General features: G+C 34.0%; 1 protein-coding gene across 3 annotated transcripts in view; it reads right to left on the bottom strand.

The window, feature by feature from the left end:
• Positions 1 to 27,381, bottom strand: part of DNAJB14 (DnaJ heat shock protein family (Hsp40) member B14) — a 67,375-nt gene that overhangs the window by 31,135 nt on the left and 8,859 nt on the right. The window contains exons 1-2 of one of the 3 annotated variants that reach the window (XM_074276638.1): positions 14,068 to 14,090; positions 6,986 to 7,157 (exon numbers count right to left, since the gene is read on the bottom strand). The exons of 1 other annotated variant lie outside the window; for it this stretch is intronic. In XM_074276638.1, coding sequence (XP_074132739.1) covers positions 6,986 to 7,140 — 155 coding nt within the window. In that variant the 5' untranslated portion in view covers positions 7,141 to 7,157; positions 14,068 to 14,090. Of the gene's footprint in view, positions 1 to 6,985; positions 7,158 to 14,067; positions 14,091 to 27,381 lie in introns of those variants that run through there. One more of the 3 variants, XM_074276637.1, reaches the window with a different exon arrangement.

Below are 27,381 nucleotides of genomic sequence, written 5' to 3' on the forward strand. Positions count from 1 at the left end.
TTAGTTAAGAGTGCTGCAAAACTACTAAAAACATCATACGCTCTGAATCAAAACCACTATTTAAAAAAAAAATACTCAGAAAATGGGCAAAAATGACAAAAGATGGAAATGTTGTAGGGATGATAGAAAGCCACAAATGTTAATCCAAATTGGATGATTAATTAATACAAATTGGTTCATTCATTCTGGAAAGCAATTTGGAATTACGTACAGTAAAATGTTCAAATCCTTTAACCCAGAAATTCCATGCTGGGTACATCTCAATGAAGCCACTGATAAGAAAGGTTTCACATACATTAACTATTTATATCAGCCATGTTTATGGTAGCAAGGAACAAAAGAGAAGCCAATTGTTTAGGAAATGATAAAGGACAATGTAATAGAATATTATTCTGCTATGAGAAACATCGAAAGTGATGGATAACTACACCCTTTCAGTATAGAGAAACATAGGAAAAGTATATGCAAGAATACAAACCAAAATAAGTTGAATGAGAAAAACAATATACATAACAATTTTTAAAATGTAGAAGGAACAGGAAGTGAAACTAAATGCTATGAAATTATAATGACCAAGTTTGGCCATAAAGAAGAGAGATGTAAAGGAGTTCCCCTTCCTTCTCTACAGAGGTAGGAAACTATGGGTGGAGAAGCCTACAAATAATGCTTCATTTTTTAAATGTGCTAGTTAGTTTAGCTAAATGTGTCCCCTACACCCGGGCCCCCCCAACACCCGGGCCCCCCCAACACCCACCCACCTATCTTTTTTTCTGGGGAATACTTTGAGAAATGTAGGTGATATATTTGGCAGCTAGGTGGCGCAGTGGAGACAGCTGAGGCTGGAGGCTAGAAGATCTGAGTACCTTGAGACATTTACTAGCTGGGTGATTTTGGGCAAGTTCATTAATCTATCTGCTTCAGTTTTCTCACCTGTAGAACAGTTAAGTGATGGACTTAGTTCTTTCCAACAAGATGATGATTCAAACTAATTCCAATAGATTTATGAAAAGAGCCATCTGAATCCAGAGAGAAGACTATGGAGACGTGGATTACAATATAATATTTTCACTTTTTTTGTTGTTTGCTTGCTTGGGTTTTTTTTCCCCCTCTCTCATTTTCCCCCCTTTTTAATCTGATTTTTCTTGTGCACCATGATAAATGTGGAAATATGTTTAGAATTATTGTGCAGGTTTATTAACCTATATTGAAATGCTTATAGTCTAGGGAAAGGGGGGAAGATGAAGAGGGGGAGAAATATGGAACACAATTTTTTGCAAGTGTGAATGTGGAAAACTATCTTTGCATGTATTTTAAAAAATAAAAAGCTATTATTAAAAAAAACCCAAAAAAACTTTAAAATAGTTAAAATCATCTATCTCCCAAGGTTATGACAATCAAATAATAAATTGATTTTAAGAGCTTAGCATAGTACCTGACATAACTGGTGCTATAATCCTAATTATAATGATGATGATATAAAAACAAAACATAACAGTAACATGCTATTTTTTAAAATAACTAGTAACATTTAAAAAAATAACAGTAAGATAAATGCAACTAAAATAATGGTAAGGTTTTATCCTTTATCTACTAAAATGGAGGGACTTCTACAAAGAGACATACAACTACTGGCACAGTAGTAGAAAATAATTTGGAATTATAGAGACAAATTATGGAAGGTTAAACATTCATATTCCTCCACAAAGCAATCCCATCCTAAAAAAGTCATAGATAGAAAATCCCAAAATCTAACAAAATATTTCTAACACTATTTTTATTTACTTATTTATTTTAATTAAAGCTTTTTATTTACAAACATATGCATGGGTAATTTTTCAACATTACCCTTGCAAAGCCTTCTGTTTCAAATTATCTCCTCCTTCCTCCATCCCTTCCCCTGGATGGCAAGTAGTCTAATACATGTTAAATATGTAACATTATTTTCTATCCTAGCAAAATAATGTCCAAAAGTGAGTAGTTTTCAATTGGAGAATATCAAAATATTTTATTAGTTATTAATGTAATAAATTATCATTATGCCATAAGAAATTTTTTAAAAAGTAATTCAGAAAATCAAAATAGCTACGATGGACAATCTTGGGTCTAAAGAAAAGATGAGGAAATGAATATTCTTCCTCTAGGCTGAGATAGGAACTAAAGAAATAGAAAGAGGCAGAAAAAGTCATTTCCCAGATGGGTTTACTCAGTTGTTTTTCTTTGTTAGGGAAAGATGAAAGGAAAAGTGTGGTAGGAGAGCTGGGAAGGAGTCACATGTCTGAAATGGTTATAAAGTGAAAAGCCTGAATAAAGCTTTTATTTTTTTTTTTAAGTCATTGTTCCTATCCTAGCAATATTAAGTTTGAAGATGGGGTAGAATTTTAAGATTCATTCATTCATTTAGATTTTTTTGGACTAGGCAAAAGAGGAGATTCTTTACCTCAATTTCTACTTATCCTGAGTCACTGAATGGGTGCAGCCTCAGTCAAACTGAGACTTGCGGAAAACCTTAGCTTAAAAAGAACACAGTCTCTCACTGTACCAAGGGCCATCTCTTTTCTTGATCTATATCTGGCCACAGGACCCAGATGACTCTGGAGGAGAAAGTGAGGCAGGTGACTTTGCCCAGCCCTCCCCTCACTTAAATAACCGATTCACTTGAATGTCATAGCATCACCTAAAAAAAATGTCATAGTCCTTTGTCATGGTCCCCCTTGAGAACGAAGGATAAACAACAACTAAACTCTGTGATCTTTACTATGTCATATGAAAATTGGTTGAAAGAATTTATCATATAGGGATTAATTTAAAAAGCTGGCAATATTTTGTGCAGAGAAGAGAAAGTATATAACTGGTCCTCAGGTATCTGAAGGCCTGTCCTGTGGAGAAGGTAGCATACCTGTTTCATATGGCTCCATGGGGAAAAAGCCAGAGCAGTATGCAGAGCTGCAAAGGCCTATTTAGAAGTGAGGGGAAAAGGACTTTGAGGTCAGACCTGTGCCTCCATGGAGTGGGTCATCTTTAAAGGCAATGAATGGACTTGTTCCTCCACGGAGCTCTTCAGACAGTGAGCAAATAGAGGGCATTTATGCTATCAGTCACAGAGGAGATTTCAGAGGGCTTCTGAGGCCTCTTCTCTGATCTTTCAAAAATACAAAAACTTTTTAGAAAGTCTTTTTTTTAATGTTAAAAATATGAAGAATTTAATTCTCAAAAACACCTACAGGAGACTCTTACTTATCCATGGCAATGAAGATGTATATAGCAGAGATATTGGATAAATCAAATATCAGAGCTAAATCTGGCAATTAGAAACTACTTAAGAATGCCTTTTATGTAGCTGCTAATTGCCAGATTTATGTCTGATATGTTTTAGAGGCACCTTAGTACTTTGAGACAGAGCACTAGACTTAGATTCAAATTTAACCCCATAAAGTGAGGGAATTGTGGATGGACTCAGTGACCTCCAAAATTACTTCTACTTATAAGTATATGTATCTATGTATTTCTGTTTTCCTGTTGATATAAAAATAAGTCTCCATTTCTTGAATACAAACACTGGACAAAGAGGGGTCACTCGGGAAGCTAACTTTCTCAACAGAGATACCATAAAGCTGAAAATTCAGGTGGAAAAACTTGAGATATCTGTAAATAATGTTAAAATTAAAAGGGGTAGTCACAGCAGATCACAATGAGCAAAGGCAAGGGAGGCATTTTACTCATTTCTAGTGGGTATTCTACCACATCCTCTTTGTCCTGAAAATTTCACCATAAATTAGAGGTCAGAGTTTGGAAAAAAATAGTGCTTACAATTAACATCCTCAAATTCTTGCCTAACTCAGTTCTAAAATATATACTTTTTTCACTTTCAAACAGTTGAAAAGCATAGATTTCAAGCTATAATCTCAATATCTTGCTCAAATATACTAACTTTCATATTTAATATAACAGTAAGAAGAATTATTATTGTGCTCAATCTGGAGTCATGAGACTTGTGTTTGATTCTAATCTAAAATACATATTGGCTTTGTAATCATGAACAAGACTTTTTAGAATCTCAGTGTGCTTATGTGCAAAATATGGAAAATAATATTTGTACTCTACAAAAATTTAGTGAAATACTGGGTGTGCTATATCTTAACATAAAAACAAAAAAGAAAAATTTAAGTTTTCTCATGTAGATGATGAGCAAGAATTAATCAATTTGATAATTACACAGGATGCCTCAAAAGCCTTAGTAATTTTGAGCTACTTACAGCTTATAATGTCTTTAAATCTTAAAATAATATTTTTATTTAAAACTAACTACTGTTAAATTTACATTCAAACTTTATGAAATGTATAACAGAAGTAGTGAAATGCTTTCTTACTCCTGGAAAGCTCTGATTAAACTTTTCCCCCCCTGAACAATATATGGGTTGATTTTTATTTGTAATGTTAAAAGTTTTTAAAAAATCTAAATTTTTAGCTGATTAAATAACCCACCAATTACCATTTTTGAAAATGATGTTTAAATGCTAATTATGATGATGTTCTACTTAAAAGATTTCATATTAGCCATTTAAATCATGTTCATATATGATGTATTTTTTTATAATGCATATTTAATTTTTTTTATTTTTACCATTTCCTACTTCCTTTATTATTATTTTTAATATGGCTTTTTATTTACCAGATATATGCATGGGTAATTTTACAACATTGACAACTGCCAAACCTTTTGTTCCAATTTTTCCCTTTCTTTCCCCCCCAACCTTTCCCTCAGATAGCAGGTTTACCAATACATGTTAAAGTATAAATTAAATACAATATATGTACAAAGAGAATGTGATGCATTTTTAAATTGTAAAGTAGGAAAACTCTTTTTAAAAGTTTTAAAATCTTACTCTTTCTAAGCTTCATTTCAGATGCATTTCAACTCAAAGGTGATGAAAAGCACATCACTTCAGAGAATTAGACTTTCTATACCAGTACCATTCAGGGTGTATAACTTATGCAACTAATGGAAAACTATTGCATTGCTTCTCCCTGAGCAATTGGCTTGCATAATCATGCAACAATCAGCTAACCAACAGGATAACAATTCTTTCTTCAGAAAAATCCCTTGTGAACATGTGAAACAAAAAACAAAACAAAACAAAAATCCATCACTAAAGTGTTTGGTTATTTTAAGTCTATACAACATATAGCTTATGACTAAATTAACGGAATGAAAGTGAACCTTGGAAATCAGTTCTGTTTATGAAAAATATCCACACACTTATTAAATGCCTAATGCTATGAAGAGCCAGGAAATTTGATCAATGGAGAATCAGGGAGTAGGAATAAGTGGGAGAGAGTGGTGGAAAGAGAGTAGATTTAAAGCAGAAATAAGATACAATATTTGGCCTCAAGGGGTTTATAGGCAATGGGATCATCAAAAATTCATGGAGAAAGAAAGCAGTATCTCATTTTTTCCTTTGTAGTAAAGTAGATCTTCAAAGCAAAACAAACAGGCTGGACAAAGGGAGGGAGGGCATTCTCAACATAAGAAATATTAGTATCAAAAGCATGGAAGCCTGAAAGAGGGAGTGAAAACAACCCAAATTGGCTAAGAATATGAAAAAAGATTTGAAAAGCAAGGTGAAGACATATTGTGGCCAAGTCTTGGATACCAGGTGAAGGAGTCTGCATTTTATTCAGGAGGAAAGATACAGTTGATGGGAACAGTGATCTACATGTAAGGAAAATTATTTTGGTAGCAATATACACAGGGTAGACTGGCACATGGAAAGAATGGAGGTCAGCTTATTGGCAGGCCTAGTAAGTAAGTTGCACATTAAACAGGACAAAAAGGAAAGCATCAGTAAATCCTCTGATTATGACAGATGAAGTGGTTATCAGACAAAAGGAGTAATACTTGAAAGGCAGCTCAAGTTGTGGGGAAAAAATATTGAGTTCAATTTCTTGCTTATACTTGAAATGCTGGTGTGACACATGAACAGAAATACCTACATGTGTTTTATTTTTGGAAATTTTAGATTTTGGAAAATCATATTTTAGAAATATGAGGACATGTTCACAAAAGAAGTCAAGAATGGAATCCTTTCCTTAGATTATGTTCACTGAAATCAGGGAATGTATCAAAAATGCCAAAGGAGAGAATGAGAGAAGAGAGGAGAATGGTACAAATTGATTCAAGGAGGGAAGAAAAGCAAAAAACTGTAGTGGAAAAAGAAAATGGTCTGTCAGAGGAGGAGTGTCTGATGGCAGGACATGATAGATCCAGTAGGAAAGTATAGTCAGCAGTAACAAAAAATACAAAAAGGTAAACAGAATGAGGACTGAAAAACCCCTTGGATATGTGGCCAAATCAGTGATCACTGATGTTTGACAGAGCAGTGGCCAAGGGAGGTAAAAGCAGATTCTAAGAGATTAAGGAGAGAATAAGCTAGACAGGTATAGACAACTCCTTGGAAGAGAAAAAGACCAGGCTTGAACAACTCACACCATCTACTACCATCTCCGGGCCCCCATTCCACTCAACTATAGGTCTCCTTGCTTTTTAAATAACATACAGTCTTTGAATCCTTGTTCTGAGAGATTTTCATCATACAATTGTGTACCTGTAGATAACATTATTATATAGAAAACTATGGGACTTTCTTCACATTGTTTTCACATATAATTGGGGGGGGGGAAACAAATCATTGGGGAAAATTATTAGTCTTAAGTAATCATAACAGTAAACACATATATGTAGATCTTCAAAGTTGTAAAATGTTTTCCACATTTTATCTCATCTGAAACTCATAATCCCATACTATCACGTTATGCCCATAATGAGTTTTTATAAGGAAAATTAATCATAGAGCATACATGTAAACAGTTCAGATTTTTCATATGCATTTACTATTTACAAAGAGACAGAAGAATCTTTTTAGGCCAAAATTAAACTTTCCAAGTGGTCACAATCAAAATATTAAAAAGATCTTATAAAATTCCATACCTGAGGACTCCATCTACTTGATCTTTGGTATAGGCTTTTCCACTTTCACCACCAGCAAATGTAGTGTCCTTTGTGCTATTGGGCCTATTGTGATCACCACCACTTGTTGGTTTTCGACAATGTGGGCCATTTGCAGCTGTGCTTCCATTTTTCATAATTGCTTCCAGAAGCACTATACCAAGACAAAGAAAGTACATATTATAATTTCATTAAAGAAATATAGTCAACATACATATGACATACTTTAAGAAATCTAGATGACTAACAAATTGAGATAATTTTTAAAAAATAAAACGATCACCTTAAATGGAAAACTTCCTTAGTTTCCAAAAAGACTAAGAAATTTTAAATGAAAGCATTAGTAACTGCTGGCAATTAAAGATCAATCAATTATCTGTGATATCTTATCTCTTTCACTTATCTGAATAAAAGTTAATAAATCTGATAAAATATGGCATTTAGATTTTCATAACTTCTACCTTAATTCAATTTTGTAAATTTTTCCGGTATCCTAATCTATAAGGAATCAACAAAATTTCCTGCAATGTTGATCTCTCCTATGATTATTCATACTATTCTAAATTCATCATCATCCTCACCCCCTCTTCCTTTGCCCTCCCCCACTCCCTGTTAATATTTTCTTTCTAAGAAGCCAATATGGCAGACTTACATGTCATACCCCATACCAAAATATTTTTTTTTAGTGCAAACCTTTTCAAGGAGATTTGTTAATGAATCTATATTCAGGTGTGACATATTGAGACAAGCAATACAATGATCTGTGAACTAATAGGGTCTGAAATTTTTTTTACTGAAAGATAATAACTCTTAACAAAAAGGTATTTTTCATCTAGGTTCAAATATGTGCCAATCAATACCCTTTGGCATTAATACATTACTCCTTGTAGGGGGAGATTCAAGTATAAATGCAAATGTGACAAGGGGTATTTTTACCATATGATATTAAGTAATGATTTACTTTCAGGCTGGATTAGGAGAAGCAGGATCCCCTAGAATTGAGAGAATTAAAAGAACTCACACAAAGGTAGCTTGATTTAACACGCTTCTCGTTAGAGAATATAAATAAATAAATCCCTGGAGAATTAACCTTTACTTTTCATTTACTTTAATTAGAACAACACCTAGCTCTAATCAACCTCAAAAAAATGAAAATTTGACTGTACCTGGTCTGAGGAAGGAAGAAAATACAAGAGGGGAAAGATATGAAACTTAGGAAACTGTACTTATTTCCAATTCTTCATCCAACTCCTACTTCTCCACTTTAATTATCCCTAGAACAGATTTTGTCAAGACTTCTACATCTGAGCTCTGAGATGCAGACATACTAGATGATGACCTAAGAACTGCCAACTCTGGGTCTCCAATTTCCCAATACTTGAAAATAGGAATCCCAAGAAAAAGAGTGTCTTGGATGTGGTAGCAAAAGCTCTAATCTCATCTGCCGGAAAAACCTAAGACTGGTGGATTACCTGAACTCTGGAGTTCTGAGCTGGAGTAGGGTTAAAGTCAAATGGGTGATCACATAAAGTTCAGCACAAATACAGTGAGCCTCTCAGAGCAACAGCTTGTCTTGGTTGTCTTAGAGGAACATAGCAGGTACAAACTTCCTGCAGACCAGGAGTTGAGATCAGGCATAAATGTGGCTACTGTACTTCCAATCAAGATGATGGGTAAAAGAGAAATGGACCAAACACTGTGCTAAGTACTTTACAAATATTGCCTCATTTGAGCTTTATAACAACTATGAGAGGTAAGATCTATTCATTTCCCTGATTTACAGCTGAGGAAACTAAGGGCAAACAGAAATTAAGTGACTTGCCCAGACAACAAAAATTATTTTATGATAGACGATTTTGGACACTTTTTTTTCTCCTTGGGCTTGGAGTCAGGAAAATCTGAGTTCAAATTCAGTGACCAAAAAAAAAAAAAGGAATTTTATTTATTTGGCTCTTATATTAAGGAAACAATAAGCAATGTTACAAAACTCACTGAGAAACTAAAAAAATAAGCTGCATTTTTCAATTTCCAGAATTACAACACAAATAATTACAGCAGAATTTATTTTGTAAGCTAATGGGTATTTGAGCAAGCCTTGAAAATACTTTTGTTACCTTTAAAAAAAAAAAATGTTCAAATCTGGTCTCAGACACTTAACACTTCCTAGAGAATGATCAAAATAGCTTTTTTTTTCCCCCCCTGAGGCTGGGGTTAAATGACTTGCCCAGGGTCACACAGCTAGGAAGAGGTTTATTATGGGGTTTGGAAGTAAAGTTGAAAGGTAAAAAGACATCAGGGCCAATGCTGGCACCGGTGGACAGAAACTCCACCCATGAGCCCCCTTCAACTGGTAGCCAAAGCTCCTATTATAAAAGAGCCAATCTAAAATCCTGTCTTTGCAGAGGTTCCAAACATGCCATGCTATGCCATGTGAAGCTATGCCATGGAAACCTCTGCCTGCTGGAATAATATTCTTTTCCTCTTATCCTCTCTTTATCCTCACCTATTTCCCTAACAATACTTTATGCCTCTCTCAGGATTTCTAACCTTACTTTCCAATCCCTATAATTAAAACTCTTTTATTAATCTATGTTTTCGGGTCCATAAATTCCTTTACAGAGAATCTAAGCGCCGCCAGAAGGGAGTTCTCCAAAACTCTCCATTTGGTTCCCTGAACCCCGAACCTGCCACTAGACCTTATCATTTAACTCCCTGTCAACCAGAAACCTGAATCTTATTTTGGTTCCCTAAATCTAGACTTTATCAAGCTAACTCAAAGATTCTTAACCTATGAATTGAAACCCCATGTGGGATTGTGTAACTGAATACGAGAGTTGTGAAATATGATTTATAAACAGTAAATGTTTAATTTGCATACCAATTTAATATACATATATGCCCTATATGCCCAGGGTTGTGTAAAAATTTCTCAGATGAAAAAAGGAAGAAGTCCTGATCTAATCTATTTATGTAATATAAATAGATTTCTCACCTATGCCCATCTTCCCCAACACTGTAGCCATAGGTGTTCCCGCCTTTCTATGTGCCCTACTGCTGAGCTTTCTTTTTGTAAGTTGTTTATTCCAAGTAAAGTGAGATTTTCATTGAAACAAAGGTTGTCTTTGCTTTTTCTACTTGTATCTCTTCTATTTAGCAAAATGCTTGGCATACTGAAAGTTCTTAAAAAATGATTTTTTATGCATTCATTCATAGGTTAGGGGTTGGATTCCACAAAGTGTCAATTGGTCTGCATCAGAGAAGAGTGCTAGTCCACTGTAGGGATTTGTTTGTTAAGATGTTTTGCTTTAAATTCACAAAAGCATCAAATCAACAATCTTTTTGGAATATGTAAAGAACAAAATGTTTTGAAAATCAAATGAAGATAACAGACCTAAAATTATATTATAAAGCAGCGGTCATTAAAACCATTTGGTGCTGGCTAAGAAATAAGAGTAGTTGATCAGTGGAATAGGTTACATTCACAAGACAAAATAGTCAATAACTATAGCAATCTAGTATTTGACAAATCCAAAGACCCCAGCTTTTGGGATAAAAACTCACTATTTGACAAAAACTGCTGAAAAATTGGAAACTAGTATTACAGAAACTAGGTATTAATCCACACCTAACACCATATACCAACAAAAGGTTGAAATGAGTTCATGATTTAGAAATAAAGAGTGATATTATAAGCAAATTAAAAGAACATAGGATATATTTCCTCTCAGATCTGTGGAAAAGGAAGGAATTTGTGACCAAAGAAGAACTAAAATTCATAACTGAAGACCAAATATATAATTTTGATTATATTAGTTTTTGGACAAACAAAACTAATACAGAAAAATTAGAAGGGAAGCAATAAACTGGGAAAACAGTTTTGCATTTAGGGATTCTGATAAAGGCCTCATTTCTAAAATATATAGAGAATTGACTCAAATTTTTAAGAAATCAAGCCATTCTCCAATTGATAAATGGTCAAAGGATATGAACAATTTTCAGATGGAGAAATTAAAACCATTTCTAGTCCAATGTAAAGGTGCTCTAATCACTACTGATCAGAGAAATGCAAATTAAAACAATTCTGAGATCCCACTACACACCTCTCAGATTGGCTGACAGGAAAGGATAATGAATGTTGGAGGGGATGTGGGAAAACTGAGGCACTAATACGTTGTGGTGGAATTATGAATACATCCAGCCATTCTGGAGAGCAATTTGGAACTATGTTCAAAAAATTATCAAACTGTGAATACCCTTTGACCCAGCAGTGTTTCTACTGGGCTTATATCCCATAAAGATCTTAAAGGAGGGAAAGGGACCCACATGTGCAAAAATGTTTATGACAACCGTTTTTGTAGTGGCTAGAAACTGGAAACTACATGGATGCCCATCAATTGGAGAATGGCTAAATAAACTGTGGTATATGAATGTTATGAAATATTATTGTTCTGTAAGAAACGGCCGATGATTTCAGAAAGGCCTGGAGAGACTTACATGAACTGCTGCTGAGTGAAGTGAGCAGAACCAGGAGATCATTGTCTATGACAACAAGAAGAATATTCGATGATCAATTCTGATGGACTTGGCTCTCTTCAACAATGAGATGATTCAAACCAGTTCCAGTTGTTCAGTGATGAAGAGAGCCATCTACATCTAGGGAGAGGACTGTGGGAACTGAATGTGCATCACAACATAACATTCTTTGTTGTTGTTTGCTTGCATTTTATTTTCTTATTTATTTTCTTTCCTTTTTGATCTGATTTTTCTTGTGCAGCAAAAGAATTGTATAAATATGTTTACATGTATTGGATTTAACATATATTTTAACATGCCATCTAGGGGAGAGGGTGGGGGGAAGGTGGGGAAAATTTGGAATACAAGGCTATGCAAAGGTCAACATTTAAAAATTATCCATGCATATGTTTTGAAAATAAAAAGCTTTAATAAACAAAAAAAAAAATTTTTAAGTATCTGTCACCCAATCCTCACTTGTGACTGTAGTCATTCATACCCCAGTAAAACCTTTTAGCTAAACCAAACTAAAGGGAACTAAAAGACCTTAAAACCCTTTGATCCAATAGAGAAGTGTCTAGCACAAGTATGTGAAGATTTCCCCAATGAAATAGGCAGAAGAGACAATTTGTTCTAATAGCCACAAAGAAGGCTGAAACAGCTGCTGTGTAGCGCTAAGAGCTTGGTCAGATAGCAAAGACACCAAGGTCACTCACTGTACTGTGGGCCACTGACGGTATTCTTGACTTCTGTTTTGCCATTAGATTTTGATGACTGGAAGAGAGAGTGAGTCTGACTACCTTGTGCAACTCTGCCTCTGCCTTCAATTCTTGTACCATTTAAGACATCGTCTCATGATGACACTGGTCCTCTTTGAAAGACAAACAACAAATCAAAAATGAAAACCAAAAATTTAATTGCTATCAGTAAAAACCATGTTGAAAACAGTGAAAAATTAAAATAAATAATCCAGCTGGCTTCTGGCCCATTATTAAAAGAAAAGGTAGTGTATGACTAGTTAGGAAGAGCAAAAATGATCTTAGCATGGCTTTGGGCACAAACTATGGCCATGCTAAGATCATTTCTCATGTATACAGGAGTTCTGCTAGCCTGACACAAAAAGGAAAGCAAAATATATTTAGATAAAGCATTTGATAAATGATGGTTCCCTATTGTCCACAAGACAAAATGCAAGTTCTTTTTGTGAAGCCTTTGAAGGACTTTACTATCTGGACTTAGACTATATCTTTCCAGACAGAAGGTATTAAATTACTCCTCGTCTTGCATTCTTCTTTCAGCCAAAAAAGGCCTTGCTGTTTCCTACACATGACACAGTCAATCTGCTATCTTTAAGGTAACTCAGTACCTTCAAAAATGAAGAGAGAAACCATCTTTGCGGAATTCTCTACCATAGCTGAAATAATTTCCACCTTTACTTCTGAATTTTAGAATTCTAAGTTCCCTGTAAGGCTCAACTCAGGTGACAGCTGCCATACCCTGTTCTGATCCCCTATTCCTGATTCTGATCTCAACTCTTAATGCTTCCACTTCTCATTCTGAAATGAGTATGCATCATACATAGAGTAAATACAAATTATTTCTCTTTGTATGGTAAAATCCCTCCCTCCCTCCTCAAACCCCCAACCCAATTCCTTTGCCCAACAGAGGAACTTAGTAAAATATTACTGAATTGAACAAAACACTAAGTGCCTGCTACTTGCACGGTTAAAGCTATGACCAAAGAGGGGGAAAAAAGGAATTTACATTCCAAAAAATCTGTTATCCTATTTTTGTGACCAAGACTGAGGGGAATGGGCTAGATCAGGGCTTCTTAAACTTTTTCCACTCATGCCCCTTTTTGTCTGAGAAATTCTTATATGACCTGAAGTGTATAGGCATATAAAATATATAAAATCAAATTACCGATAAGAAATCATAATTTCATAGTCACCACATTCAGTCACCACTCCATATAAAATCATGAACCATAGTTTAAGAAGCTGGGGACCAGATGAGAGTAAATCATCAGACCAAGTCATTAATGGAATCACAGCAAATTGAAGAGGTCTTTAACAGAGGGTCCCAAGACTCTATCCTTGGTCCTATGCTGTTTATGTTCACAAATGTTTAGAATGAAGAAGAATGAAGAAGCATGCTTGTAAAATGTGGAAATCACATAATCTACACATACCTAAGCTACTATGATCATATGCAGGACAACAATCAGAGATCAAAGGATATTGACAGAGTGGAATAATATATTGGATAGAATAACAAGTTTAATAGGGATATATACCAAAAAAACTACACTTGGTATATATATAAAGATATAGATATAGATAAATTCCCTCTCCCAAATCAGACAAAATCATAAATCCTTCATATAATCACAACATAACTGAAAAAACTACAGCATTGAATCATTAGTATTCTAAATGTGAAATCTTTGTCCAATGAACACCAAATGAAGATGTTACTGGAAGAACTAAACTATGACAATATTGATGTTTCTTACTAGAAATGAAACCAAATGGAAGGTTGTCTCATCTCACCTTGCAATGTTTATGATGAACCTATGCAAAAAACAAAAAACAAAAAATACTTATGAAGATAAATCACTTACATGATAATATTTTAAATTTTAACTGATGAATGAAGCAGAAAAATTCTACAAAAAAACCCAAGATCTTTCAAACTTAGGTATTTATACTTTAATACTAAGTGACTTTAATGAAAAGAAGATTAAATTTTAAAATATGGTTTAGGATTATGAAATGAAAGAGAAAAATTTGTAGACTGTACAGAAATATCTTGATATTTGATAAATACAAAGTAATATAACAATAAACAACACTGACAGGAAACAACTATTTACTGATGTGAGAATCATTTCTGAATTAGCTGTCTCTGTAATTGGACCACAGACACACAATTCATATTAAATCCTAGAATAAATGAGAAGATACAGTATGTAATTAAGTTTTAATTAATTAAGTTTTAAGTTGGCATTGTTTCTGAGGAAAACAAAAGAAAAACAAAAAGGAAAACATACCAATACCAATGGGGATTAATCAACTTAAAGCAAAAATACAAAACAAAACAAAAAAAAACCTTGAAAACCACTTTAGCCAACAGAAAATCTTTTTCACAGGTAGACAGGCATAGTAAAAGGATAATACTCATCTGGAATATAAATTTCATTTGTAAAACTTTTCAGAGGCAGATGGTAGCCTGAGCTTAAGTAGCATCATTTCATAAAAAGTTAAAAATCATTAATGATTTAGTACTTATGATCAGTCGATATCATAAAACAGTAATATCAGTTCATAAAAAGTAGGACATGGGAGACAGAGAAAAATAAGTTTGCAAAAAGTATGGCCTAAAACCAAGGTTAAGCCCATTTAAAGATCATATTGGAAAGAGATGAAAGACAAAGCAGATACAATTATTATATAGTACTTTTCTTCATCAATGACAGTGGAATTATCACACATGGATTTTAACATCTCAATTCAACATGTGCTAAATAAATGGAATAGAAAAAAATGAATGAAGCAGAAAAATTCTACAAAAAAACCCCAAGATCTTTCAAACTTAGGTATTTATACTTTAATACTAAGTGACTTTAATGAAAAGAAGATTAAATTTTTAATTTAAACAGAAGAGCAGTTGGAAATCTCTATGGTAGAAAACTAAAGCAAAGGTGTTCATTAACTGATGTTTGCCTGGAAAAGTTATATGCTGCTTAAAAAAAAGGGAGGGGGGGAATATGAATTTAGTGAAACTGGGAAGAGTTCTATGAGCCTATGCAAAATGAGAAGAATTTCAAAAGTCATAAAAATATAAAGGAAAACAATAGCAACCATAAAATTCACATCAATGCAATGACCAATCATGACAGCAGAAGACTGTCTAAGAATTAGAAGAGATAGACTTTACAAGTGAAAAATAACCATGTAGCATATACTTCTTTTAGTTTATTATAAGTCTTATGGGGAAAAGAAAAGAAGGAAAATGCAATCAGGAAATTTCAGTTTGTTTTTAAATATCAATATAACAAAGAAAAAGAACCAGATCAAGTATATATCATACTTGAGGTAACACAATTTTGAAAACATTTAAAGAATTGTCAAGCTATCTAAAAATAAGAAAACTGAATAAGTAGGAAAAAATGCATATGGTATTTTTAAAAAGGCAAACTATATGCTTATTTTCCCATTTTTATGAAGTCCTTACAAAAATTATCAATTTAAGAGGATCATGGTTCTCAATCCATCAATGAATTGTGTATAAAAGTGCTAGAATGGAAGGAATTAGGAAGAAGGAATGTGAAGCCAGGAAGACTTGGGTTCAAATCCTACCTCTGACACTTACTATTACGACAGTCCACAAGTCACTCATGATCTGAGTTTCAGTTTCTTATTATAAATGGGGAAAATTCTTATATTAATTGTATCACAGTGTTGCTATAAAACTCAAATGAGATCATGTGTACACATTGCTTTGCAAAGTTTACAAAGTACCATGTATATGTCAATTATAAATAGTGTTAGGTATCAAGGATATCCTTGATCAACACAAGAAAAAAAAGGTTAAGCAAACTTTCAAAAACCATGCTCTATTGTAAGGGTCCTTTAAATGGGCGGGCACAGCGCAACAGGAGATTTGAATGACCCAGAAGTATTCTCTGTAGATATAGGACTTCCCTGTGGGTGGGATCCTGGCCATATTGAGATAGCTTCGTAATGGGTGACAGCTCTCTCACTGGTTGACTGTGTGTGTGACCTCACAGGCCCTTTATAAGCCCACTGCAGACAGCAGCTGCTCTCTTTAACCTGGCGCTCTTTAACCTGGCTCCCTAACTGGGGTAGCCAAGCCAAGCCAAGCCAAGCCAACGGATAGCTGAAAGAGGTAAGAAGTTTGGTAGTGAATACGTGGGTCTTCAGACCAAGTGTTCACTAGGGAACTAACAAGTCAGGGCATCAAGTCAGGGCATTATGTGAGTAGGTATAATAAAGACTTTTAAGATTACATGTGGCTGTTCTTGAGCGTGCTACTGGTTAGTAAGCTACTATTCAAGAAATTGGGGCCAGAGACCTTTGAAGGCCTCAGAGGAGGTGAGCCAGCGACACTGCAAAGGTCAGTGGTCAAAGGTACTGTTGGGCCTAGGGCAGACTAGTAATTGTTACTGCCAGGAGGGCATGTTACACTCTATTACAGTCTATATTTTCCAAGTCACACAATTCATGAGACAATAAGATCCACAAAACACTTTTTTTTTTTTTTTTTTTTTTTTGGTGAGGGAATCAGGATTAAGTGACTTGCCTGGGGTCTCACAGCTAGTAAGTGTTTAGTAACTGATACTGAATTTGAACTTTCTTTCTCCAGGACTAGTGCTCTATTCACTGTGCCATAACTAGAGCAACATTTAATCTTACAGGTTTTTTCCAATAAGAAATCTCTCATAACATGTCAAAACACACACATACACATTCACACAATTGATAGATATAACCAGAGATAATTTTAATAAAATATATGCAACAAGCAAGTGTTTGATCAAACTTTTAAAGGTCTTCTCAATTAGAGCCACAGCTACTCAAAAGAATTCACTCTTACAATTCTGGAACAGATATAGCTTCTAGGCAGAATTCTAACTTTGCTGCTTAATGCCATGTGACCTGAATTCACTTAACCTCTCTGGGCCTCAATTTCCTCATAAATAAAATAAGGGAATCTGGACTTCTGTTCCAGATCTATGATCCTGTGACCTAAGCAGATGAAAAAGTAAAATTTCCTAAATTATTACAAGCATTTGGAATGGGCAGCTCATAAAGGAATTCACTATCAGATTACTTACATAGATACATAGATTTAAATACAATAAGACAGCAACTATATACATATATGTATAAGCTGAGATTTTATGTTTGTATAAAAATAAAAATTATGTTTGCATAAAAACAAACATTAAAATGAAACTGAGACAGTACCTATCATATGTTAAGCATTTATAAATGCTGGCTGAATGTTACATATACTTTAGTCATAAAGAGTGATATATCATTAGTAAATTAGGGGAGCATAGAATATTTTACCTGTCACATTAAGGAATACAGGAAGAATTTATGACCCAACAAAAGACAGAGCATTATAGTATATACAATGGATGATTTATATCAAATTAAATATATTTTGTACAAACAGAACCAATTTAGTCAAGATTAGAAGGAAAAAACAGGAAAATAACTTTCATATCAAATTTCTCAAATAGAAATAGAAATGAGTCAAATTTATAAAGATAAGTCATTCCCCAATTGATAGCCAAAGGATACAGACAATTTTCAGATGAAGAAATTAAAATAATTTCTATTCATATGAAAAGGTGCTCTAAATCAGTACTGATCAGAGAAATACAAATTAAGCCAACTCTGAGATACTACTACACACCTCTCAGATTGTCTAAGATGATAAAAGATAATGACAAATGTTGGAAGGGATGTGGGAAAACTGGGGTACTAATACATTGTTGGTAGAGTTGTAAACTGATCCAACCATTTTGGAGTTCAATTTGGAACTATGCCCAAAGGACTATCAAACTGAGCATACCCTTTAATTCAGCAGTATCTCTATTGAGCTTGTATCCCAAAGAGATCATAAAGGATGTGCTAAAATGTTTGTGGCAACCCTTTTTTTAGTGGTAAGAAACTGGAAACTGAGTGGATACCCTCCAGTTGGAGAATGGCTGATTAAGTTATGATATATGAATGTTATGGAATATTATTGTTTTTATAAAAAATGATCAGCAGGATGATTTAAGAAAGGCCTGGAGAGATTACTAAGTAAAATGAGGAGAACCAAGAAATCATTGCACACAGAAACAAGATTATACGATGACAATTCAGACTGAAATAGCCCTTCAATAGGGAGCTGATTCAGGACAGTTCCAATGACTTTATGATGAAGAGAGCCTTCTAAAACCAGAGAGAAGACTGTGGGGACTGAATGTAGATCACAACATAGTATTTTCACTCTTTTTGTTGCTTGCTTCCATTTTGCTTTCTTTCTCATTTTTTTCCCCTTTTGATCTGATTTTTCTTGTTAGTATGTAAAGAAGAATTGCACATGTTTAACATATATTGGATTATTTGCTGTCTAGGGGAAGGGGTAAGGGGAAAGGAGGGAAAATTTTGAAACACAAGGTTTTGCAAGGGTAAATGTTGAAAATTATTTATGTATATGTTTTGAAAATAAAAAACTTTAATAAAAAAATTAAAATTAAAAAAATTTTTAAAAGAAGAAAACAAAGGATGAACATCCAAAAAGTAAACAATTTAAATTCTTTCAATGGAACTAGAACATTAAATAATGTAATTTAACTGTAAGAAACTGAAGGGATCACAAGAGAACATTAGTTAAGAACATTAGAGATGCCCTCAATTTTACGATGTATACTAAGTGCTTTAGCATAGTACCTGGCACATAGTAAGTGATATATAAATGTTAGTTATTATTACAGCTATTAAAAAGATTAGAAGGAAAAAAGAAAACAGGAAACTAATTTTCATAGCAAGTTTCTCTGATGAAGGCTTCATTTCTCAAATAAATAGAAATGAGTCAAATTTATAAAGATAATAATCATTTCCCCAACTGATAAATGATCAAAGGATATGAATGGGTGAGTTTTCAAACAAAGAAATCAAAGCTATCTATAGTCATATTTTTAAAACCTCTACATTACTACTAATTAGAGAAATGAAAATCCAAATAACTCATCATTTGTACCCACCTCATTATACCTATCAGATTTGCTAATGAGATGGAAAAGAAAAATGACAAATGTTGGAAGGGATGTGGAAAAATTAGGACTCTAATGTATTGGTGGTTGAGTTTTGAACTGATTCAATCAATCTGAAGAACAATTTAGAACTATATTCAAAGGATTGTAAAAGTATACATGACTTCTGATCCAGTAATAACTATTTCTAAGTCTCATGTACAAAAACATTTGAGGGAAAATCTCTCAACTGAGGAATGAATGAACAAATTAGAATATATGATAGTAATGGAATCCTATTGGCTATAAGAAATGATGAGCAGGATGCTTTCAAAAAAACCTGGAAAGACTTCCATGAACTGATTCAAAATGAAATGAGCAGAACCAAGAAACCTTGTAAACAATTACAGCAATATTGTACAATGACTGTTAATACCTTGACAGTTCTTGGCAATACAATGATCAAAGACAATTCTGAAGGATTTTTGATGAAAAATGCTATCTACCTACAGAGAAAGAACTGATAGTCTGAATACAGATTGAAACACACTTTTTTTCCCTTAAATTTTATTGTTTTTGGATGTTTTATGGGGTTTTTTGTCTGTATTTTCTTTTACAACATGGCTAATATGGAAATGTTTTGTATGACTACACGCATATTATCTATATCAAACTGCTTGCCTTCTCAAAAAGGGTAATGAAGAGAAAAGGGAAGAGAGAGATATTTTTCCTTGAGTGTAATTGAGAAAAAAAAAAAATGCTTGTTGACTTAAGTGTGGCACAGTCACCAGAGCTAGCTTCAGTCAGGAAGACCAAAGTTCAAGTCCCACCCCTTACACATATCGCCCATCTGAGAATCTGCTTTTTTTCCCAGTGCTCAACAAGAACTAAGATTGTAAACTGCAACCTGCTCTGGTGGAAAAAAGTTTCCTAACCCTGAAGTTCCCTATATGAATGAAATCACAGGTTTAGTCCCTATCTCCATCTTCATTCATTTATATGGAAAGTTTAGGACAAATATTGCAAATAGACAATGAAGTGGATCTATGACAAGATAGGAGAAAGAACATAAACTGGAACAATCTGAGAAACAATGCCATTCTTTTAATTATACTAAATTGCATGTTTCTACAAACCCTCATCTTTTTAATCACCCAGATTCTCCTAGTAATACTATTTAGCTGAAGATCATGAGATGTCACAATTTCAAGAGAGTAACAACTGTAGGTGACCTAAATAGTAATTTAGAAAGTAATATGGTGGATGTATCATGCTGTAATATATTACCAGTGATGACGAATTTATATGAAATGTGTACAATGAAATATCTAAGATATTATGTATATATTGATAAATAGAAGTATAAAAAAGTAGATCAAACATGTAGCAAAAGAGACTAATAAATGAATAATTCACATATTGCATTGGTATTTGTGAAATTTTAAAAGACCTAAGGGAAGGCCTCCACTGCACTGGGGACAACCTCTATGAAACATTTACAGACCAAGGTGCAAGGCTTTACATCAAACTACTGAATAGCCTCTAATAAGTTCTATTATCTCTTGCTGAATTAAGAGATTAATATAGTTGTTCCTGTGGTTAAAATGATCCTATATCTATCTATTGTGATTCATCTCTCTGATCAACTGAGATGATGTTTCAGAAAGTATGTTTTTACCTAAAAAAAGTACAATCCTTTAAAAAAACACCATATGTTCACATATACACATAAATTGCATACACACACACACACACACACACACAAATGGGAACTCTATTATTATTATTTTTGAGTTTACAGAACTTTGCCAATTTTCTCCTTAAGCTCATTTTACAGGTGGAAACTGAAACAAGCAAGATTAAGTGATTTGCCCAGGGTCATATAGCTACTGTTTGAGACCAGACTTGACTTCAGCAAGATGAGCCTTACTCCAGGACCTGGCAATCTATGCACTCTGCCACCTACCTGCCCTTAAGCTTATTAAAAGTCTCCCACTATATCCAGGGCCATCACTTTCCTGATGTCATGGTCCTCTTTGAAAATGAAGGACGAAATAACTACTACTACTACTACTCAATTCTGAGTCCTGGAAGTAACAGGGAGCCAGTAGGATTTTTTTGAGCAGGGTTAAATCCAGACTCCAGTAAAATCAATTTGGCAGCTGAATAAAGAGTAAATTTGAATGGGGAGAGACAGGGAGAAAAATGAGGTGCCTATTTTAACAGTTAAGCAAAAAAGGGTGAAAAGAGATAAAGCTCTAAATTATAGTTGTTGACATTCTAGCTACAACTACAAAACTAGACTTGAAAGAACAATGACTAACATTTGACCTCAAAACTTAGTTCTCAGAAAGAATACTCAGTAGAGAAAAGGATGAAAGGAAGAGAACAACACAGTGGAAGATAAACAGAGACACACACAGGGAAAAGTATTGTTCTTAGAGGATCATTCTCAACAAAGCAAATCTAGAAAGTCCTATCTCTCACACATTACGGTACCTGAATTCTTTAAAATTTAAAATTACAAATTGAAGAAACAGTTGTCATTCTGCACTAGTACATTTTACTGAGAATTTGAAACACTGATAAAATAACTGCTAAACAATTTACCGTGGCACTTCAGCACTAGTCTGCTTTGACACTCGGCATTCCAGCAACTGCCGCTTGCTCAGCACTTCTTGCGATTGGTTATTGTCTCAGTTGAGCAATGGGGGATGTGAGGCTGGCCGAGTGCACCGCCCAGCCCCCCACTACCATGGCTGCTATTGCCCTCAGCTGGGGGCAGGCCCTTCTCAATGCAGGCAGCGGTATGCAAAAGTGTCTGATGGGAGCCTATGATTCAGAGGCTGGTTTTGTAAGGCAGTGACTGAAAGACAAAGTGGCTGCAGCATATAGTCTCTTGGCTCCCAAAACATTAGTACTAGAAGGGGTGTACCCAGGAGGAAGAGATGCAGTAGCAAGGGTGGCAGTTGCGTAAGCAATGGGGGCCAGAGCCCTGAGCTTCAAAGGGTACAGGACCCTAGTTTTTACCTCCTCAGTCAAGGCCCCCCCTCACTCCAGAAGCTTGGACAATATGGGGAAGGGATAAAGTAATAAAGCTCTCAATTCCTCTCAGAAAGTGAGGTGGGTCAAGAAGGGAGAATCCTGGCTAGGCTGAGGATTGTTTCTTTGCCTCTTTGTCCCTTTGGGGAACTGGGAATAGTTAAGGCTGCAGACTGAAGATATATTCCTTATAGGAAAAATTCACTTGATGCATACATATTACCAATATTGCCAGCATGTATGCCAGTTTTACCAGGTGAAATCTATATCTATAATCATACATATCCATAACTAAATCAATCAGGAAGTGACTATAGTGTTTAGGGGAAAAAAAAAAAAAAAAAGTGTTCATTTTCCAATTGATAAATGGTCCAAAGGCATGAATAGGCAGTTAATTCTGGAGAAAAGAAATCAAGCTAATCAAACAATCATATCAAAAATAATGATGATGATGATGATGATAATAATAACACTCCAAGAAATACAAACTAAAGCAACTTTGAGCGTCTATCTCATATACATCAAATTGACAAAGGTTGAAGGGGCTATGGAAAAATAGGAATCTTAATTCACTGAAGTTACTAGAAGGAGCAGCAGACTGGGCCTGAAATCAAGGAAGATCTGAATTCAAATCCTGTCTCAGACGTTAATTGTGTGAATCTGGACAAGTCATAAACTATTTGCACTAGTTTCTTCACTTATAATATGGGGACGAGAATAGCCCCTATCTCTGAGTTGTTGTAAGAATCAATAATATCATTATAAAACACTTACCACAGTGCCTCATCCATAGTGTTATATAAAAGTGAGTTATCACTATCATTTGTTGGTCAGTCATTTTCAGTCATGTCCAACTTTTTGTGACTCCATCTGGGGTTTTTCTCAGCAAAGATACTGGAGTAGTCTAACATTTCCTGGAGTAGTCTAACATTTCCTTCTCCAACTTATTTTACAAATGAGGAAATCGAAGCAAAGAATTAAGTGATTTGCCCAGGGTCACATGGCTAATGACCAATTTGAACTAAAGCCAATTTGAATACAGGAAGAAGAATCTTCGTGACTCTAAACCCAGTACAGTAACTACTGTCACCTAAGCTGCCCTTATCATCACTAAATTAATACTTATTTCTTTCTCCCCAGCAATACCTTTACCAAATACATAACCCCCAAAAGCTCAAAGAATGAGGAAAAGGATTCTTAGGTTTAAAAATAAGTGTAAGCAGCACTCTTTTTGTGGTGGTAAAAAAAGTGGAAACATGAATGATAAACAATTACCAGATGGACGTGTTATAGTATTTAAATATAACCGAATACTAAACAAATAATGAATGGAATTGTTTGTGGAAAAACTTGGGAAGATCTGTATGAAAACAGGAGTAAAACAAGCAATATTCAGGAGAACAATTTATACAATATCAATAACATTGTAAAAAGGAACAACTCTGAAAGAAAAAAGTTTTCTGTTCAACACAACTGACGAGGATTCCAGAATATCAGTGATAATTATTCACTTTCTGTTGAGTGAGTCAATTTGATGTATATGAGATAGAAGCTCAAAGTTGCTTTATTTTTATTCAAGATAAAGAATAAGACATACACTTTTAAACATGGGTCATATAACTGTTTTGCTCGACTACATACAGGGGCATAAGGGTATTTTTTTCTGCCTGGGGGATATGTGTGGGTGTAGGAGAATAGGAGGAATTGGGAGAAAAGGAGCTAAATGTTTGGTCTGTTGTCTAGGATATTTGTAAAGCAAATAATTAGTTTGAATTTGATTTTGTTTGTAGGAATATTTCAAATGCCTATTATTATTATTATTATTATTGTATATATTATTTTATTATTAAGATAATAATTATTTTATTTTTTATTAATGGTTAGACTCAGATCTCCAGCTTGCATCACCTTTGGTTACATCCTAAATTACTTTTGCTCCTTAGAAAACATTATTCTATTCCCTCCTGCAGTTTTGGAAGGTACAGGATAATCCTATGTTATCTGAATTACTTATCCTTTATATTTGAAGGTCTTTCAGTTGCCTACAGAATTTGTTGTCAATACTGTCACTGGATCATTAAGTGTCTTGAAGTTTGCAGTATACTGGGGGTTTTTTGGGAGGTGATCTATGGATTCTTTCATTGACACTGTTTTCTGTATTGAGTCTAGGCAGTTTTTTTGAATTATGGGTATTCAGGTCTTGTGACTTATATTTTCTTTTGGGAGACATAAAATCCTTAAATTATCTAGGAATCTTGTTTTCCAAATCAATGTATGGCTTTGAGATCATAGGGTTTTTTTGGTTTGTTTTGCTTCTTCTCTTCCAAATTGTTCCTTGCTGAGTATCTACATTGCTGATCTGTTGTTCTCTCTTCTTTATCTTTCCTAATATTTGCCCATGTGAAGTCAAGTTTTTTCATTCTGCTAATTCATTCAGCTAGATATTACAGTAGGTAGAGTGCCCAGCTCAGAGTCAGGAAGATTCATTTTCCTGAGTTCAAATCTGGCCTTACATATTTATTAGCTTTCTAACTGTGGGACCCTGGGCAAGTCACTTAGTCCTGCTCCCCTCAGTTTTCTCATCTATAAAATAAGCTGGAGAAGAAAATGGCAAACTAGTAATTCTGCCCCGCCCCCCAAAAAACTCAAGTGGGATCACAAGAAGTAGGAAATGACTGAAAAATGAATGAACGACAAATTATTTATGCTATGCAGGCTATTTCTTTCTTAAACCAGGAACATCTTGTTATGGTCCCAGGCTCTCTTGGGAATTCAGAGGATCCTTTGGCTCCTCAGGTGTGATTTATTTTCCATTATCTTGCAAAGCAAACTCCGTGTCAGGATTTGTTTTAAATGATCTAGATGCCCATACACACATACTGCTGACTGAGCATGACAGGAATTATAGATTAGCATTTTTTGTCATTATTCTATCAAGCTATTACCCTGTTAGGATTCTTGGTTTTTTTGGACTTAAAAAACAACTGAAAACATTTTGTCTATTACAAATCATTCAATATATTTTGGAGATGTTTGAGAAGCTGAGAATCAGAAAGTGTCTAGTCTTCATCTTAATAATTCTGTGACCCAGAAATCTCTTTGTAGTCTGAATGAACAGGCACCTTAATTTCAGAGATTTGTCGTTCATATGACCTAGGAAAAGAATCTGCTAGACACAATTACTGACCTTATTATACAATGTAATACTGTAATTTAACTACAGGGGAGATGTTAGGGAACATTACTCATGTGGAAGTCAGTTATGAATTACAACTGTACATATTATGTATATAACTGATTTGTTAAAAAATAATCAAAACAAAGATAAAAAAAATCAGAAGAATAAAGATGAGAAGACATGGTATGTAATTAAAACAATTCCAACTTGATCTATATAAATAAGCTACTAGTATCAAAAAAGAGAAAATGGATAAATGAACAGATATTGATTGAGAAAGACTATCATCACTCTTTACTGAAATGTAACCAACATAAAGTAATCATTACAATGAGATCAGCAGAGAAACCATCTCAGCCAGCAAATACTCAGCCTTAAGGAGTGAAATTGTATCAAAAGCTATATTAGTTTAAAAAGTAAAGTCATACAGAGCATTTCCATAGAACTTTATGACGCTCATCAAAAGATGAAAAATGGTTAAAGAAAAAGTTCAAAAAAAATCTTCATTTGAGACTTAGATTAATTCATATTGTCCTTAAAAAAATCTTTGAAATGATGCCGACAAATAAAAAGTAAAGTGTCAGCATTTCTATAACAATTTTCTCCATCAATAACAATATTTTTTTCTTCTTTGACGTGTTTTTAATCACAACCTTCAAATAATTTCACAACTATGACATTAAGCTACAACAAAATATATATCGCTTTTCTTTTAAAGAGTTAACTCTAATAATTAATTTCACCAACCATAGGATTTTGCACATAGTAGATATTCAATAAACTTTTGCTGACTAGAAAAAAATAAAGGATGAGGTCCCATATTTAATATTTTCTTGTAACATGAATATTATAAGATATAAAAACACATTAAAACATTGCTTAACCAGAATTCAACTAAATTCCTCATATAACAGAAATTTTTGTAGCCTTCTACTTTGGGGTACAAATTGTATGTACAAAATGTACACATCAGGATCTATTTTTTAAAAAGCAACTTCTGTGTTCTGTCCTTGAGTAAGTATAATTGGATTATGCTTAAGTACCTCAAGAGTATTATGTGAATACAATGGCCCTACTAAACCATATGCCAACTATCTTATCTACATAAAAACTTTATGAGAGTGATCTACACATGTACCAAGGATATCCTTAAAGAGAAGAAATAAGCATTGTCAAATGAAAGCAGGCCATAACTTTTTCATTATATAAAAATGCAGAGAATACAAGATTTTACTATACTATTTATAACCAACCGTATGGTTTTTTAAAAAGCTATGATCATCAATTCTGATGGACATGGCCCTCTTCCACAATGAGATGAACCAAATCAGTCCCAATAGAGCAGTAATGAACTGAACCAGCTACACCCAGTGAAAGAACTCTGGGAGATGACTATGAAGCACTAATTGTACACTGTTTCAAAGTCTGATTCTTTTTGTACAGCAAAATAACTGCATGGACAGGTATACATATATTGTACTTAACTTATACTTTAACATATTTAACATGTATTGGTCAACCTGCCATCTGGGAGAGGGGGTGGGGCGGAGGGGAAAAAGTTGAAACAAAAGATTTGCAACTGTCAATGCTGAAAAATTACCCATGCAGATATCCTGTAAATAAAAAGCTATTTAAAAAAAATAAAGAATAGGGACAAAAAAAAAAAAGAAAAAAGAAAGTTACACTCATTTAAGATTCCTTAACAGATAAAACAAGTGATTCCCCACCCCCAAGGATTTTCTTCCACATAAATAGCAAACAAAACATACAACAAATATTCTCATGGATATCTAATGCAGAATCCAAATATTTAACTTTCTTCCTTTAAAAAAAAAAAAAAAAAAAGCCCCGTTTTAATCTTCTATTAGT

This window comes from Sminthopsis crassicaudata, chromosome 6, assembly GCF_048593235.1.
Source record: "Sminthopsis crassicaudata isolate SCR6 chromosome 6, ASM4859323v1, whole genome shotgun sequence".
In the NCBI taxonomy this organism is placed as follows: Eukaryota; Metazoa; Chordata; class Mammalia; order Dasyuromorphia; family Dasyuridae; genus Sminthopsis; species Sminthopsis crassicaudata.